Here is a 14,789-nt window from a genome sequence, read left to right as displayed (position 1 = left end):
ACTTCTGTTGCGGATATGATGGCCATAGCCGATGGGTACCAATATGGTTTTCCTCAGCAGCGTGTCTTGGAGGTAAGTCTTCGTACATATCTCTTCGTGATGATCGAATCCTTCGGTGAAATAATGTTTGTTGTCTTAATGTGTAGATGATGAGGAGTGAGCATTGTAACCACGTGTGTATCAGTTCTTTAAAGCAAAATCTTTGAAGCTGGAGGCTAAGCTTCGTCACAGAGAAAAGGAATTATCTGCGGCTGAGGTGGAAATAGAAGAGCTGAAGAAAAGCCTTAAAGAGAAAGAAAGGCTGGGTGAAGCGGAGGCTGGTCTTCGTTCAGAGCTTGCTGCCGTTCGCGCCGAATTAGAGCAGACTCGCGGCCAAGTTTCAGCTTTCACAGGTTTGGTTCTTTTTCCTCTTTTCTCTCGCCATGTGTCGTAATTCCTCTATTACTTAGTTGTTCTGTCTGAGTCTCCCCACCCTATCTCCAGTGGGTGGCGTCCCCGAGCTGATATGGCTTCGAAACGAAAGGGCACGGCAGAAATCTCGTATCAAAGAGTTGGTCGAGAAAATTAAGAGCGAAGCCAAAAAGTGGGACGCTCGGGCTGAGGTATGGCGCAAGGCATGTTCAGATAGTTGATATGCAGAATCTGTATAATCACGACCGTGCTTTGTTCAATGGTACACTGCTGTGGACACGTGAGAATCTGCGGGAATCCCGTGAGCGTGCTTCGTTGTTGGAGTCTAAGATACAACTTCTGGAAGAGGAATTACGAAAGGCTCGATCCCTCCCTTTTCCAGGAGTTAAGGATAGCATGTTGTGCTACCAGGGAAAGGGACGATGCCCGTGCCGAAGTTGGGGCTCTAAGCAAGGCCCTTGCCGCGTCCCGTGCTGAAGTAGCTCGCCATGCTGAGTCTGAGAGAATCTTGAAGTGTGTATGTATAGACTTAGCAAAGGGGTATCAGAGATAAACAACGAAGTCAACCATCTTCGTCACATGGATTCGATGAAGCAGGTAGAACTAGATGCCTGTCAATTTACTCTCACCAACCTTCAACTAGATTATAAGAAACTATCAGCGGAATATGACCATCTTGATGAAGCGCGAGATGCGGTTGTTAATGAGTATGAAGAGGCTTCGGCTTGTGTCGAAGGTATAACCCTATTTCATCGAGTGTGACTGTGTCTTTTCTGTGCTAACTCCCTGGTGTTGTCTTTTCAGAGCTCGAGGGACAACTCCGTGTTGCAAATGAAAAGTTTGAAAAGGCTCAATCTTCCTTAGCGGCAGGAAGAACAGACTAATCACTTCAAGAGTTTGGCGGCATCCCGCGAGGAGGCCGTTGGCGCTGCTTCTAACGAAGTGAATCGTCTATCTTCGTTGTTATCCCAAGCCCAGCAGCGGACGACAGTTATTATGCACAAGGCTCGGTGTCAATTGGCTGAGGAGACGAACAAGATGTTGGAGAAGATAGAGCTTGGCCTGAAGACCGAGCATGGCCTCGTGAAGAACTATCCGCGTCGTCCAGTACCTGCTGCCTTGCCTGGCTCCTCGGGACCCTCATCTGGTGGGAGCGTCCCTTCAAGTCTTCGGAACAATCCTGCTGATGGGCGGCATCATCTAAGTAGAGACCGCAGCTTTTTGTAGAGACCGTGGCATCGCTATCCTTCCATTAGATTTTGCTAGTATCATGTAAAAAGAATTTTTTGATGTGTATTCTTCCTTGAATTGGTCTTCCGCTTTTTGTAATCATCCTTTATGAAATGGATCTTTTTCTTGATATACCTGCAATGTTGGTTTGTTTTTATTTTAAGCATTGTAAGGAAAGACATTACAAATCAAAGTGTTTTAAGTGTTTGGGTGCGATACTGAAGGGAGGTACCTTCGTGATCGTCTTGAGACCTGTCACCCCGCTGGCGAATCCTGGGCCAGAGGATTCCCAGACGGTGGGGGCCGAGGCAACGTTCTAGGATATGGGGTTAAAATATTTACATACACCCATTCCGTCGACCCGTTGCCTTAAGATTGGTTGGGTATCTCTTTCTGCTGGGTGCCTTCCCCCTGGTCTTACACTTATGGACACTGACGGGGGAGCCCTGAGAGATTGTAGATTAACTACTTTCCCCAATATTGTCGATAGGTTTAGTTACTTGATATATAGAAAGCTTGTTTGATTGATAGGTTGAGGCCTGCAATTCCTCGTCCAGAGATAGAAACATGTAGAGTGGTCACGCTCCCTTCTTCTTCTGGTACCTTCACGCAGTTGCAAGGCTGCGTTGCCCCTATGGGAAGTATGGTTTGAGCCACTTAGCATTCCAAGGATGCCGGAGGACCTCGCCTTTCAGATTACGAAGGTAGTAGGAACCGCTTCCCGCAATATCGTGTATTATAAAAGGTCCTCCCCACGTAGGTGCTAACTTTCCCCATCTCTTCTCTCGTTGATACTGTGGGATTGTTCTCAACACATACTGCCCCTCTACAAAATTCCGAAGCTTTACCTTTTTGTTGTACTCCCTTGCAAGTCTTCGTTGGTAATTTTCCATCTTCTGCAATGCTGCTTCCCTTCTTTCTTCTAGGTCGTCCAATCTCTCTAACATCATGTCTGTTGTGAGATTTTTCTCCCACGCTTCGGTCTTTGTGGTTGGCATGAGTATCTCTGTAGGGATGACTGCTTCAGCTCCATAAGTGAGGAGAAACGGGGATTCCCCAGTGGCAGATCTTCGCGTTGTCCTGTATGCCCATAACACATTGTGTAACTGTTCACACCACCGCCCCTTATGTTCGTCTAATTGTTTTTTGAGGATAAGGGCGAGGGTCTTGTTGGTGGCTTCCGCTTGTCCGTTGCTTTGAGGGTATATAGGGGTGGATTTGTTCTTCCTTATTTTGAAAGCATCGAAGAGCATGTCTATGTTTTTCCCTTGTAATTGCTTACCATTATCGGATACGATTTCTGCTGGTATGCCGAACCTGCAGATGATGTTCTGGAATATGAAAGTAAACACATCCACGTCTCTGATCCTGGCTAAGGCTTTAGCTTCCACCCATTTACTGAAGTAGTCCGTGGCTACTATCAAAAATCGCCTTTTCCCTGATCCTTCGATGAAAGGCCCGACGATATCTATGCCCCATTTTGCGAATGGCCACGGGCTATCTACAGAATTTAACATTGTTGCTGGCGCGTGTATCTTTTTGGCGAAACGCTGACATTCTTCGCATCGTCGGGACATTCTTGCGGCATCCTGTATCATCGTGGGCCAGTAATATCCTTGCGTTTTGGCTTTGTCGGCTAGTGATCTCACCGCTATGATTCCCTGCGTCCCATAATGGATGTCATTTAGAATTCGGTGCCCCTCTTTTCGAGATAAGCAACGTAGTAACGGTCCGAGGAAGGATTTCTTGTACAGGACCCCATCCCGAAGATCATATCTTCCTGCTTTGGAGAGTATTTTCCTAGCCTGTTTATGGTCCGCGGGTAAACTTCCCTTTTCGAGAAACGCATGGATCACCGTTCTCCAATCATTCGTTGCTGAAGTCTTCGTCTTGATTTGCTCTTGACAGGATATCTTCTTCGTCAAAATCGTTATGGATGTCCTCTCCTACCTGGTCTTCGGTATTTTCTTCCACTGTATCTTGATTGGTAGCGAAGGAGAATTGAGGTGTAATCGAAGGCTCGTATACCCTTGTTATTTTAATAGCTTCGATGCTTTCGTCCTTCAGCATGGATGATATATGCCAGGGCATCTGCGTGCCTGAGATCCCTTCTGCATAAGTGCCGGAACTTGATGTTCGGAATTTGTGACGCCAATGTTTGGACCAAGGCCATGTAAGCTGAGAGGGTGTCATCGTACACGTTGTACTCGAGCCCTATTTGCCGTATGACAAGCTGTGAATCACTTGTTAGTCTTACGTCGGCTACTCCCATCTCTATTATTATACGGAGGGCATGTACGACTGCCTCGTATTCGACGATGTTGTTGGTATGCTCTTTGAATTCTAACCTGAGTGCCTGTACAATCCTTTCTCCGGGGGGTGGTGATGACAATGCCTATTCCTGCTCCTTCCTTATTTTTGGAACCGTCGACGAAGACTTCCCATTGTCTTTGACTCGAGGGTTCGAGGATATCCATTGGATCCTTGCTTTCTTCCTCGGCTTCTGGTATTCCCTTAATCTCATCGTCGTTGTCCAGGGGAAGGTCTGCTAAGAAATCCGCCAAAACTTGGGATTTTCGAGAATGTTGAATTTCATGAATGATGTTGAATTGGTCCAGGTGGGTGTTCCACTTGGCTATTCTGCCCACTTTTCCCGCGCTTTTGAGGACTGCTTCCAGTGGTGCTTTGCATGGGACCCGGACGAAGTGAGTTAGGAAGTAGGTTCTCAGCTTTTGAGTAGCCCATACCAATGCTAGGATAAGCTGTTCGATCTTTGTGTAGTTCCTTTCCGCAGAATTGAGGGTCTTACTGACGTAATAGATAGGTTGTTCTATCTTCGTATTGGTTTTGACCAACACTGCGCTGACTGCGTCTTCGGTTGCTGCTATGTATAATGCCAAAACCTCATCAGGATCCGGCTTCTGCAGGATCGGAATCGAAGCTAGGTGTTCTTTGATTTTTTGGAAGGCTTCTTCGCATTCTGCGGTCCATTCAAACTTGCTCCCTTTTTTGAGAATATTGAAGAAATGTCTGCATTTGTCCGAAGATCGGGCAATAAATCTGCCCAAGGCTGCTATGGACCCATTGAGCTTCTGAACTTCTTTTAAATTCTTTGGGGATGGCATTTCTACTATGGCCTGAATCTTCACTGGGTCTACCTCGATGCCCCTTTTTGTTACCAAATACCCGAGGAATTTCCCTGAGGTGACACCGAAAGTACATTTCTCTGGATTTACTTTCATGCGGTGTTTCCTCATTGCTTCGAAGATGTCTCTCAGATCCTTGTGGTGATCTTTGCGCAGCTTGCTTTTGACGAGCATATCGTCAACGTAGACTTCTAAGGTACTTCCGATCCATGGCCTGAAGATAGCATCGACCATTCTTTGGTATGTTGCCCCTGCGTTTCGAAGTCCGAAAGGCATTCTAGTGTAGCAATAAAGACCATGTGGTGTGTAGAACGCTGTGTGTGGCTCCTCTTCTGCCAGGGCCACTTGGTTGTAGCCAGAATGTCCATCCATGAATGACAGTTCTTCATATCCTTCTACTGCTTCTACCAGCTGATCTATGCTTGGCAATGGATAGCTATCCTTTGGACATGCTTTGTTGAGGTTAGTGAAATCGATGCATATCCTAACCCCCCCATTTTTCTTAGGAACGACGACCATATTGGAGATCCACGTAGGGTACTTGACCTCCTTGATGAAACCTGCGTCTAGTAGTTTTCGAAGTTCTTTTTCCACTGCCTTATGATATTCCGGCGCAACTTTTCTTATTTTCTGTCTGAAAGGTGGCGTGCCTGGTTTGATGCGCAGCTCGTGTTGGATTATTTTTGGGTCAATCCCAGGCATATCTCCTAATTTCCAGGCGAATACATCTGCGTATTCTTTAAGTAACTTGGTCAGGAATCTTCTCTTTTTCGTCCATTATGGTCCCTACTTTGATCATCTTCGGGTTTTCCTCCGTTCCTATGTTGATTTTTTACGGGCTCTACTGGCGTGAAAACCGGCTTCGGATCCCCGAGGACTGGGACGTTCTTTAATTGCTACTTGGTATGTTTCTGTCCCTCGTTGGCTGCTGAAGTACTTGTCTCTGTGTTCCGGACATTATCATCTTTGGTCAAATCCCTTCCTGTAGTTTCCTTGAGGAACTGGTCTATGGCCTTCTCTTTCGCAGCTTCTTTTTTTAAGTCTTCGGGTTTTGTGTTGCTTTTCTTGTTCGTTGTTGATGCGATCCTGAGTGGCTTGGCACTCTCTTGCAGAGACCCGATCTCCCTTGATTTCCATTACTCCCTCAGGTGTAGGGAATCTGAGATATTGGTAGTACGTTGCCGCCACTCCCTTGAGTTTATGTAACCATTTTCGTCCAATGATGGCATTGTAGGGGGACGGGGCGTCCACTACGCTGAACCGTGTTTCTACTTTCATGGGTCCGGCGTCAACCTGCAACACGATGTCTCCCAATGGCTTCGTGGGTGCTCCATTAAATCCGTAGATGGTGTAATAAGAGGTCATTAGCTGTTCTTCATGGAGCTTCATTCGTTTGAATGCATCGTAGAATAGAACGTTCACTGAGCTTCCCCCGTCTATGAGGATCTTTTTAAGGTTACATCCAGCCACGGGTAGTGTGAGGACCAAGGGGTCGTTATGGTCTTCCATATCTTCGTCGATATCTTCAGCATCGAAGATAATAGGTGAGTCCATCCACTCTTCATGTTCGTCCACCTCTATCCCATCGATCTTATACAATTCGCATCGGTCCTCGAACTGCTTCCGTAACCTCTTTCCTATCTGCTGTAAGTGAGGGCCCTGCGGTTTCAGAACACGAGATGGTGTTGATTGTGCGGTTCCCTTCTGGAAGTTGGACTGGCTTGGTTCGTTTAGATCTATCCTCTGCGACATCCTTTCGTATGTAATGTTTGAGCTCGCCGCATCAATCAATTTCTGGATCATTATTTTGAGGTTTTTACATTTTTCGGTCTGGTGCCCGTTGAAACAGTGGTATTCACAGTAATCTTTGGATTTCTCGGTTCTTGGGGGTTGTTTTCCCTTAGACCATGGCCATTCCAGATTTTCCCTTCCTTTGATCTCTCGCAGGATCCGAGCATAGCTAGCATTGAGCTTTGTGTAAACTTGATCTTCGAACTTCCGATCGTTTTTCGCCTTTCGTCCCTTCGTTCTTTCCTATCTTCGTGAGGTCGTTCCACGAGCAATTCCTTTTGGCTCCAGTGGTTTGTTCTGCGGAATTTGTACGGTGAGTTCTCTGTGGGTACGCCCTCGGGTTTTCACGCTGGATTTCTTCAAGACGAGCGTGTTTTTCAATAATTATTCGAAGATCCCCCTCTGTCTTAGGCACGCTTCCATGAATCTCAACAAAGAGTGGACTCATTCGGTCTAATCCCCACTTGTAGCAGTTGATACTTACCACCGGGTCCACACTTCCTATGGCTTGGCAGACCTTGTGCCATCTGTTGGTGTATTCCCTCGTGGTTTCCTTATAGCCGATTGCCAGTGAAAAGAGCTTATCCATTCCAGTATTAACAGCCTTGTTGTACATGTAAGTTCTTAAGAACTTTTCTGCGAGTTGGTCGTAGGAGTGGATGGAGTTTGGCGGCAGATTATCAAACCAAGACAATGCCGATCCCTTCAGACTCGATGGGAAGTATCTACAGAGTACTGCGTCGTTCTGGCCATCTAGCCAGACACGGTTATAATACCGAATGTGTGCAGCGGGATCGCTGGATCCGTCATAGCATTCGAATGTCGGGACAGGGCATTTGAGTGGAATAGGGGTGTTGGCCAGGCGATGAGTTGTGGAGTTAGCCTCTCTCATGACCTCTTCTAACCTTCCCCGCCTTGTCTACTTTTTAATTGCCTGATCTCTGCCATCATTTCATCACGCAGCTCTTCCATCGCGCGGTGGTGCCCTACGTTCCTCTGCTCGTGATAGCTTGACTCTCCATCGTTATAATCTGGGTCGGATGCGCTACTTCCTCTGGCCGCGTTTCCATTGGCTGCTACGATGACTCTTTGGTCTCGGTTTGGTTCGGGTGCCTTTGAATTTGCTTCATCGAGTTGTTGGCTCGTATTTGTGCTTAAGGCAATCCAGTCTTTTAAATCCTGGTTTTCTCTGGCCAACAAAGCCACAACATCCGCGTAAACCTTTTGGCTTTTCTTCAATTCTTCAAGTTCGGCCATCAATCGGTCTGATTGGTTCGACCCTTGATTGGGAGTCCCAGCTCGTTCTATTACGGCCATCGTGCCGCCTTCTTCTATGGTTTGCACTAAAGGCGGGGGAGGTTCAGCTTCGATTGTTGGCATTTCCAGATCGGGCGGAGTGCCCATCTGCGGTGTTAGAGCCACTGACACAGTTTGATTCTGCTCGTTGGTTGATGGCATTCCGAAGGTTGGCGGATGCGCGGGTTGGTACGTTCTGGATTCATCCATCCTTTCTTTTGGTTGGTGAAATTGATTCGTAGCAAGAGTTTTCATGGCTTCCGCAGTCTTCGGGACTGCCGCTGTCGTATTATATTTTGTTGCCGCTGCTCTGAGGGCCGCGGCTGCAACGGAGTTAGCATTCATAGGCGAAGTGATTTCCGCGGTGTCCTGTCTCTGACTGGTCATTTTGGTTTTGTCTCCTTTCTGCTTGCTCCGGGTGATGACCGGGGTTGTCCTTGGTGCTTTCTTCGACGTGGCTCTGGATTTTCCTACTTCTTGCATCTTTCTGCACAAGGGAATTTCAAACAGCGAGAAACAGAAATGTCCGTGCGGATCAGATTAGTTCGCGAAAATTCCTAATTCCAAGACAGGGAGAAACTGCCCGAGGGCCACAGAGAACTCTTAGGTAAACTCATTTGATTAAAACATGAGTTAAACTATATGGATTAAATTCTTATTAAAAGTGCGGATTCATTGAAAGTACGAGGAAACGCGAGAAAATCCCTTTTAAAACTGTACGTAAATCCTTTGAAAACTTACGAAAACCCAACGGAAAGATAGGTCCGTACGAGATCTAGAAAAATGTAGATCCGTGGATCTAAGTAATAAATCTTTTAACCAGTAAACGACGATACTGTCGGTAGTACCGAAGACAACGGGTGCGTTTTTGAACATGGTAAAGTTAATAAAAGATAAATACTGTCAGAGATAATGAAGCAGAGCAATCTTACGCTAATTTAATTATGAAATCACTGGATAAGATAAATCTTTTACCGGGACGAAGTCCCTGTTTCTAGCGCCAAATTGTAAACACTTAAATCACGAAGGCATCTACGTGTTCACAACCAAAGTTCGTAATCTAGACAGACTCATACTGATGATACATTTGTGCCGATTCCTTGGCTCAAATCCCTCGGTTTTATCACAGCCTCATCTAATAACACCGTGCGAGGCGTTTGAGCACGAGACCTGAGTAAAAATAAAGAAGACCAAACATAGAAATAGAGATTCATGGGGTTTTAGACGAACGTAAAGTGTTGGAATGTAAATGAGACTGGGGTTTACGTGGTTCAGCACAAAGGCCTACGTCCACGGGGTTTGTTGTTTCACTATGTATTTGAGAGTTACAAGGATAATCGAATGACTTTGGAGTTTACATATGTCTATCTATTGTAAAAGACTTACACTCACAATTATTCTCTCTCCTTCTCTTCCTGATTTTTCCGATCCCCCTCACTCTTGGTGGAGAGGGGGTATTTATAGGGTTAGAGTCTGGGACCCATCTCTGAGGACCGTTGAAACCTTATCTTCTTGTGTTTCGTGTCCGTCCCTCGGAGGTCTTCGTTCATCACTTGATCACGCAGAACCATCCTCGTTCGTTCCACGGATTGATCGACACGTATACTGCTCAGAGTGTTTAATGCAGGTAATTGAGGCGTCTGCTCGTGTCAGACAAGTGTCTTCTGCCCCTGTCACATCCGTGTCAGCTGACTTTCTCTTCACCGTTGATCTTAGCTCCTTTTGGGGATGGGATAAAGTAACTCTTCGGGAGTTATTTGGTGTTCCGCGGTACATCATGTTTTGATGTGTTGGCTTGCATGCTTTCCACGTATCTTCCTATATACACGTGTTTGATGGTGAGATATGTACACACAATAATATGCTTCATTTGAGTTTGTTTTAGAGTAGTTTGGTTCCTAAAGTTTACGAGCTAGGACACTGTCCAAATCCAAGGTCATGTAGTACAGACACCGTTGAATTTGAGCAAAACCAGGGAAGAAAAAATGGAGTGCTTCGGCCAGCAGCCGTGCTCATTGACCGAGGACTGTGTCACGCAGGAGTAGAGGCTGGGTTTTTGAGTTGAGTGAATCCCACAAATGTGTTGCACGAGATATTTCAGAGGACCCAGCCATCGGTAAAACTAGAATTTACTCGGCTAATTTGTCAGTTAAGGTGTTGGTCGCAAGGATATAGAAACATCTGCATCCGCGGATAAGGCATGCATAGTACGAAGGTATAGATGGCATGTCATTAAATGCCAAGTAAAAGGGGGTCAAATTGAATATGTGGCTCATTTTAGATATGGAGTTATGGACTAGTTATCAGATTCTGCAAAAGACAATGGGACAAATAATATTAGCTTAATAAAAAGACCTTAGCTACCCAAAATTAGCAATAATAAGCAATAATGGTAGTGTGGTACAAAATGATTTTGTCCATAGTCCAGGTTGTGAAAATCATCACAAACGAATACGAATCTTCTGGGGGTATCTTAGACTTTGACTAGTCTACGTCTCTATCTGATGCCCTCCAGCCAAGCACTTTTGATTGGAATGATAATCGTGATGATAAAGAAATTAATTAAGATGGACGGTTATTAACAAATTCTCCTAACAGTAATTAACAAGTACAACAACTAAATCAATGTCAATGAGTGAGTGAGAGATATCCTTCCTCCCCAATCTCCTTCAAGACTCCTCCAACTGTACAGAATTATATTAAACGTGCTATTTTTTTTTTTGAGCTAAACAAATACATAGGGAGAGAGATCGAGAAAACACGGACAGACAAATAAACTCTCTGCAAAAGTTTTAACTTTTTTTTTTTTGTTTAATCTTCGAATAGATTTTGTATATTTTTGGTATTCTGTGCCCATTTAATCCATTTTCATGATTTCTTCTACTCACTCACTCACTTTTCAGCGATGCAGCTGGAGTCGCAGGTATTCTTCCTCTTCCTCTCTTCTTTTCCATCTCTCTATGAATTGTGTTCAATTGGAAATTGAAATGGTTTTAGGTTTTCATATTTGAATTCTTGATTTTTGAGCACTTTTCATTTCTTTGTGATGTGATTCTTCGTCAATTTGGTGGTATATTCATTTGGAATTTTGTATTGATGATGAACATTAATGTATGTGTATCCTTGTACTGGTTCAGAAGTAACTGTGTTGTTATCCATCATTTTTAAGAAGAAGAAGAAGAGACAATATTCAGTTGTAGATTGAAAATGAATGCATATTAGATTCTTTGCTGCCAATATATGGTTTGACTTTGTCTCTCATGGTTTAGCAGTAGAATTGGTTATCTTTGAACCTAATCATATTCTTCAACTAGTGTGTTGACAACACTGCTCTCCATTAATAAAATTGTTTTTGCTATCCTTTGCAAACTGTATGTTCTGATAAGTTTCCTGCTGGCTGCCTAATACACTTCTTGTTGATTTCAGGGAACCTATTTGCGTTCGTGTTGTTTGCATCTCCAATGTAGGTTTGAGTTCCTCCTTGATTCTATTTCTTATATTTCTGATGTCGAAAAAACATGGAAGAATTTTGCAAAATGTTGTTTCTCCATCAGACCCACATTCAGTAGAATCGTGAGAAACCGTTCGACGGAACAGTTCTCGGGACTGCCCTACATATATACACTCCTGAACTGCTTGATCTGTCTCTGGTATGGATTGCCACATGTATCGCCTGGTATCATATTGGTGGCTACAGTTAATTCTGTAGGGGCAGTTTTTCAATTAGTCTATGTAATCCTCTTCATTGTGTATGCGGATAAAGGGAAAAAGGTAAGCTTCATATCTAATTTTGTATTTTGTTTTGGTCCATGATCACTTTGATATTGGATTGTGACACCGAATGTTGCTGGCAGATGAGAATGTTGGGACTGTTGCTTGCCGTTTTTGGTGCATTTGCGGTCATAGCGTATGTGAGCATGACGTTTTTCGACTCTCACACGCGACAGTTGTTTGTTGGATGCTTGAGTGTTGCTTCTCTCATATCCATGTTTGCTTCCCCACTATTTGTAATTGTATGTTTATATCCAGCTTTGCTTTCCGAGTTCCATTTTTTCACTTTCAATCATATGTGCATCCCCTACTTGTTTCCATGTGTCACGGCTCAGTTTATCTGATTTTGGTTTATGTATTGATATTTACTTCACATTCTTTTGTCAGAATTTGGTGATCCGGACTAAGAGTGTCGAGTTCATGCCTTTCTATCTTTCCCTTGCGACCTTCCTGATGAGCATCTCTTTCCTCACTTATGGGGTGTTGAAATCAGATCTATTCATTTATGTGAGCACCCTTTAAAATTTATTAATGGTTGCTGATATTTTAAGTTTGATAACATATGTTTATCATTGATTCCTTAAACTACCATTTCACTTGCAGTTGCCAAATGGGATAGGAACCATTCTTGGGGCAATACAACTGTCACTTTATGCTTACTACAGCAGAATGTCTGGTGACGGCTCAAGAGAACCCTTGATACCATCCTTTGCTTGATGAATATGTTTGAAATAGATGCAAAGGTAAATGTCAGTTGTCTTTATTGTAAATTCGTAGCCCTTTTGTCTTGCTATTTATGAAATGCTTTGCATTATTCTTGAGTGGAGAAGTTTGCAACTTGCAAACTTTCCAGATGAAATTCTTCCTGTAACCATTCTTGCTCCCATGAGTGTATTTTTTTGTGTATTAAGAGTTGACAGCATATTTGTGAAGTCCTGGAAAGATGATGAAAATAAAAGATTGTTTACCATCTTTGCAACTTGTCTCTGTTTTTCTGCTTTTTTTTTTCTTCTTCTTAGTACCACATTGGAAAAGGCTCAAATGATATTATGAGGCCGGTAAGCAGAATGTAAGATCGTCAGATCAGAAGACATGATTGTGTGATGATAGAGTATGTTTCCTGTTTGCCACTGCGAGGACCCTTTCCCAGTAAATACTAGAAGCTTTCCTAATATAGTTCCTTAAACCACCAATTTGAGTTGCTCTTATCTATGCCTCAAGAATCCAACCTTTCTTTATTTCTGTGTATCTCTTGCATAAAATTGAGTCTTTTTCTTTTCTGTGTTTCTTTTTTATCTTGTACTAGAGCTTCGCAATGGAAATTCGATTTTCTATCATTTTGCATCTTACATTAGCAATTATCCTTTCATGAATGCATCTATGGTCGATTAAAGTCTGTAAGACCTGAATTTAGAGAAGACAAGTTTATTTCTTGTGTAAAGTGCCCTGGTAATGGAAAATCTGAACTTCTTATACTGGGAATTCAGCAATTACACAATTATGTTCCTGTGAGCAAAAAAGAGAGCAAGAGTGGTTCATCTTTCATTAACATTGTGCCACTTAATGTACCATTATGTCCAACTCTTTTAGAAAACACATGTACTCAAGAAAAACTGGACAGTTGAACTTTAGGAATTACATCAGTATTATGCCTATCAGAAATTATCTGAATCTTCATCCACCAGTGAGGAACTAAGATGTTGTTTATAGCAAGTCCCGCAGAGTAGTTACAATTGGTGCTGTGCTTGTATCCTGCACATAACCAGAGTGAAAGTTTCTTGTCAGTAGAGTTTTACTTTACTTCAGACGTAACAAAACAGACAATTCAAACATTTTCATGAAACAGTTTCTGTTTCCATCCTAGGCGATTTCAGTAAAATCCCCTTACGTCACTAGTAAGGTGACTGTTTTGTATCAGTTCATTTCTCTATTATTGTTCATGAATTCTGTCTCTAGCTATCAGCACTCATCGGTTTTTCTGCACCATGTGAAGGCATCTTATACCTTAAATTTTAAATTGCTACAAACATTCAGTTTAAATTTGATGGAGGGTATTGAAAGTTGAAACTCACCTGTTGCAGTAACTCAGACTTGTGAAGTGATCGCCCCTGTTCATCATAGAGAATTAGCCCACTGAATCTCGGGACCTCGCATTTCTCTCCCATTAGTATTGGTCTTTGCCAAACAGGTGAATCTGAATTATGACTCCAACAACCAAATTCCAAAGCAACACTACCTCCTTCAGCTAACAACAATGGAGGTGCATTAGTCTGTCGCGAAGTCCTACATGCACCATCCTCCCACTTGTTTGCTCCACTCCATCGAACATTACTTATCAAGGTTTTCTTCATCGAGACCCAGCGCAAACTCGACTCAGACCAATTTGTTGTTGTCATACCTTTAGATCCAGATTCCTCCACTAAAAATTGCCTTCCTTGAACTCCATTCTTCTTCTCTTTTCTCTTCTTCAGGATTGCAGTCGTGCAAAGGCCAATAACAGCCAAAGCAGAACATATAAAGATAAGAAATGCTTCTTGGGTTGTTATATTCCATTTATCTTCCAAATTCCATAAGGCATCCATGGTATCTACTTAGGTATAGGCTAGTAGTAGTCTCTAGGGAGAGGTGGTGGAAGTATATCAAGTTTGCTACAGTAGTAACATGCTGTAGCTATATACTGGTTCCTTTAATATGCCAGCATTTACAATAGAATAAGTTGATAACAGAAACTATTGAATTTTGAGGTGAGGCATCCATGCTATTCACCACCATATCCATATCCATCTGGGATACTACTATTATAATAATACTATCTATGGTACATTCTTTTAATAGCCGTTCAGCAATCCATGGAGACCTGGGATCAAACTGTAGACTCCAGTGTTTGATCGTACCACCCCACAAGACTGGTTAATATTTTACCCAGTTTTCATTAGTTAATTCTGAGAATTCGGTTCTTAACTTCTTCATAAATAGATCGGTGTTTTAAAGCTGCTAGGTGCCCATACCTTGAGTTTGAATGCAATTGGTTCTGCTTACTGTTTTCTCTCAGTTTCAGAAGTGCAGCTTATGAATCCATTAATCACCCTAGGAAGAGGCACATGGACCTGAATGGTGTTTTGGATAAGGAGGTACTGTGGGACC

General features: G+C 43.3%; 2 protein-coding genes across 2 annotated transcripts; one reads left to right on the top strand and one right to left on the bottom strand.

The window, feature by feature from the left end:
- Nucleotides 1-10,757: 10,757 nt before the first annotated feature.
- Nucleotides 10,758-12,624, top strand: LOC113289745 (bidirectional sugar transporter SWEET2a-like; the record flags this gene model as incomplete). The annotated part of the gene is made up of 6 exons (XM_026539109.1): nucleotides 10,758-10,797; nucleotides 11,301-11,337; nucleotides 11,429-11,645; nucleotides 11,729-11,887; nucleotides 12,033-12,152; nucleotides 12,249-12,624. Coding segments are annotated over 6 exons (687 nt in total), but the record flags the coding sequence as incomplete, so codon positions are not given.
- Nucleotides 12,625-12,959: 335 nt separating this feature from the next.
- Nucleotides 12,960-14,456, bottom strand: LOC113289743. The gene is made up of 2 exons (XM_026539108.1): nucleotides 13,718-14,456; nucleotides 12,960-13,397 (listed from the first exon to the last, which is right to left on the bottom strand). Exons 1-2 carry the CDS (start codon nucleotides 14,225-14,227, stop codon nucleotides 13,350-13,352), a joined length of 558 nt encoding a protein of 185 aa, XP_026394893.1. The 5' UTR covers nucleotides 14,228-14,456; the 3' UTR covers nucleotides 12,960-13,349.
- Nucleotides 14,457-14,789: the final 333 nt, after the last annotated feature.

Source organism: Papaver somniferum, chromosome 6 (genome assembly GCF_003573695.1).
Source record: "Papaver somniferum cultivar HN1 chromosome 6, ASM357369v1, whole genome shotgun sequence".
In the NCBI taxonomy this organism is placed as follows: domain Eukaryota; kingdom Viridiplantae; phylum Streptophyta; class Magnoliopsida; order Ranunculales; family Papaveraceae; genus Papaver; species Papaver somniferum.
Note: the sequence above shows the minus strand (reverse complement) of the source record. Positions and strands in the feature narration are given on the sequence as shown.

Coding starts and splice junctions, on each gene's coding strand:
- LOC113289743 (XM_026539108.1), bottom strand. CDS start 14,227: ATGGATGCCTTATGGAATTTGGAAGATAAATGGAATATAACAACCCAA. Junction 13,398..13,717: donor AGTCTGAGTTACTGCAACAG/GTGAGTTTCAAC, acceptor GGTTATGTGCAG/GATACAAGCACAGCACCAAT.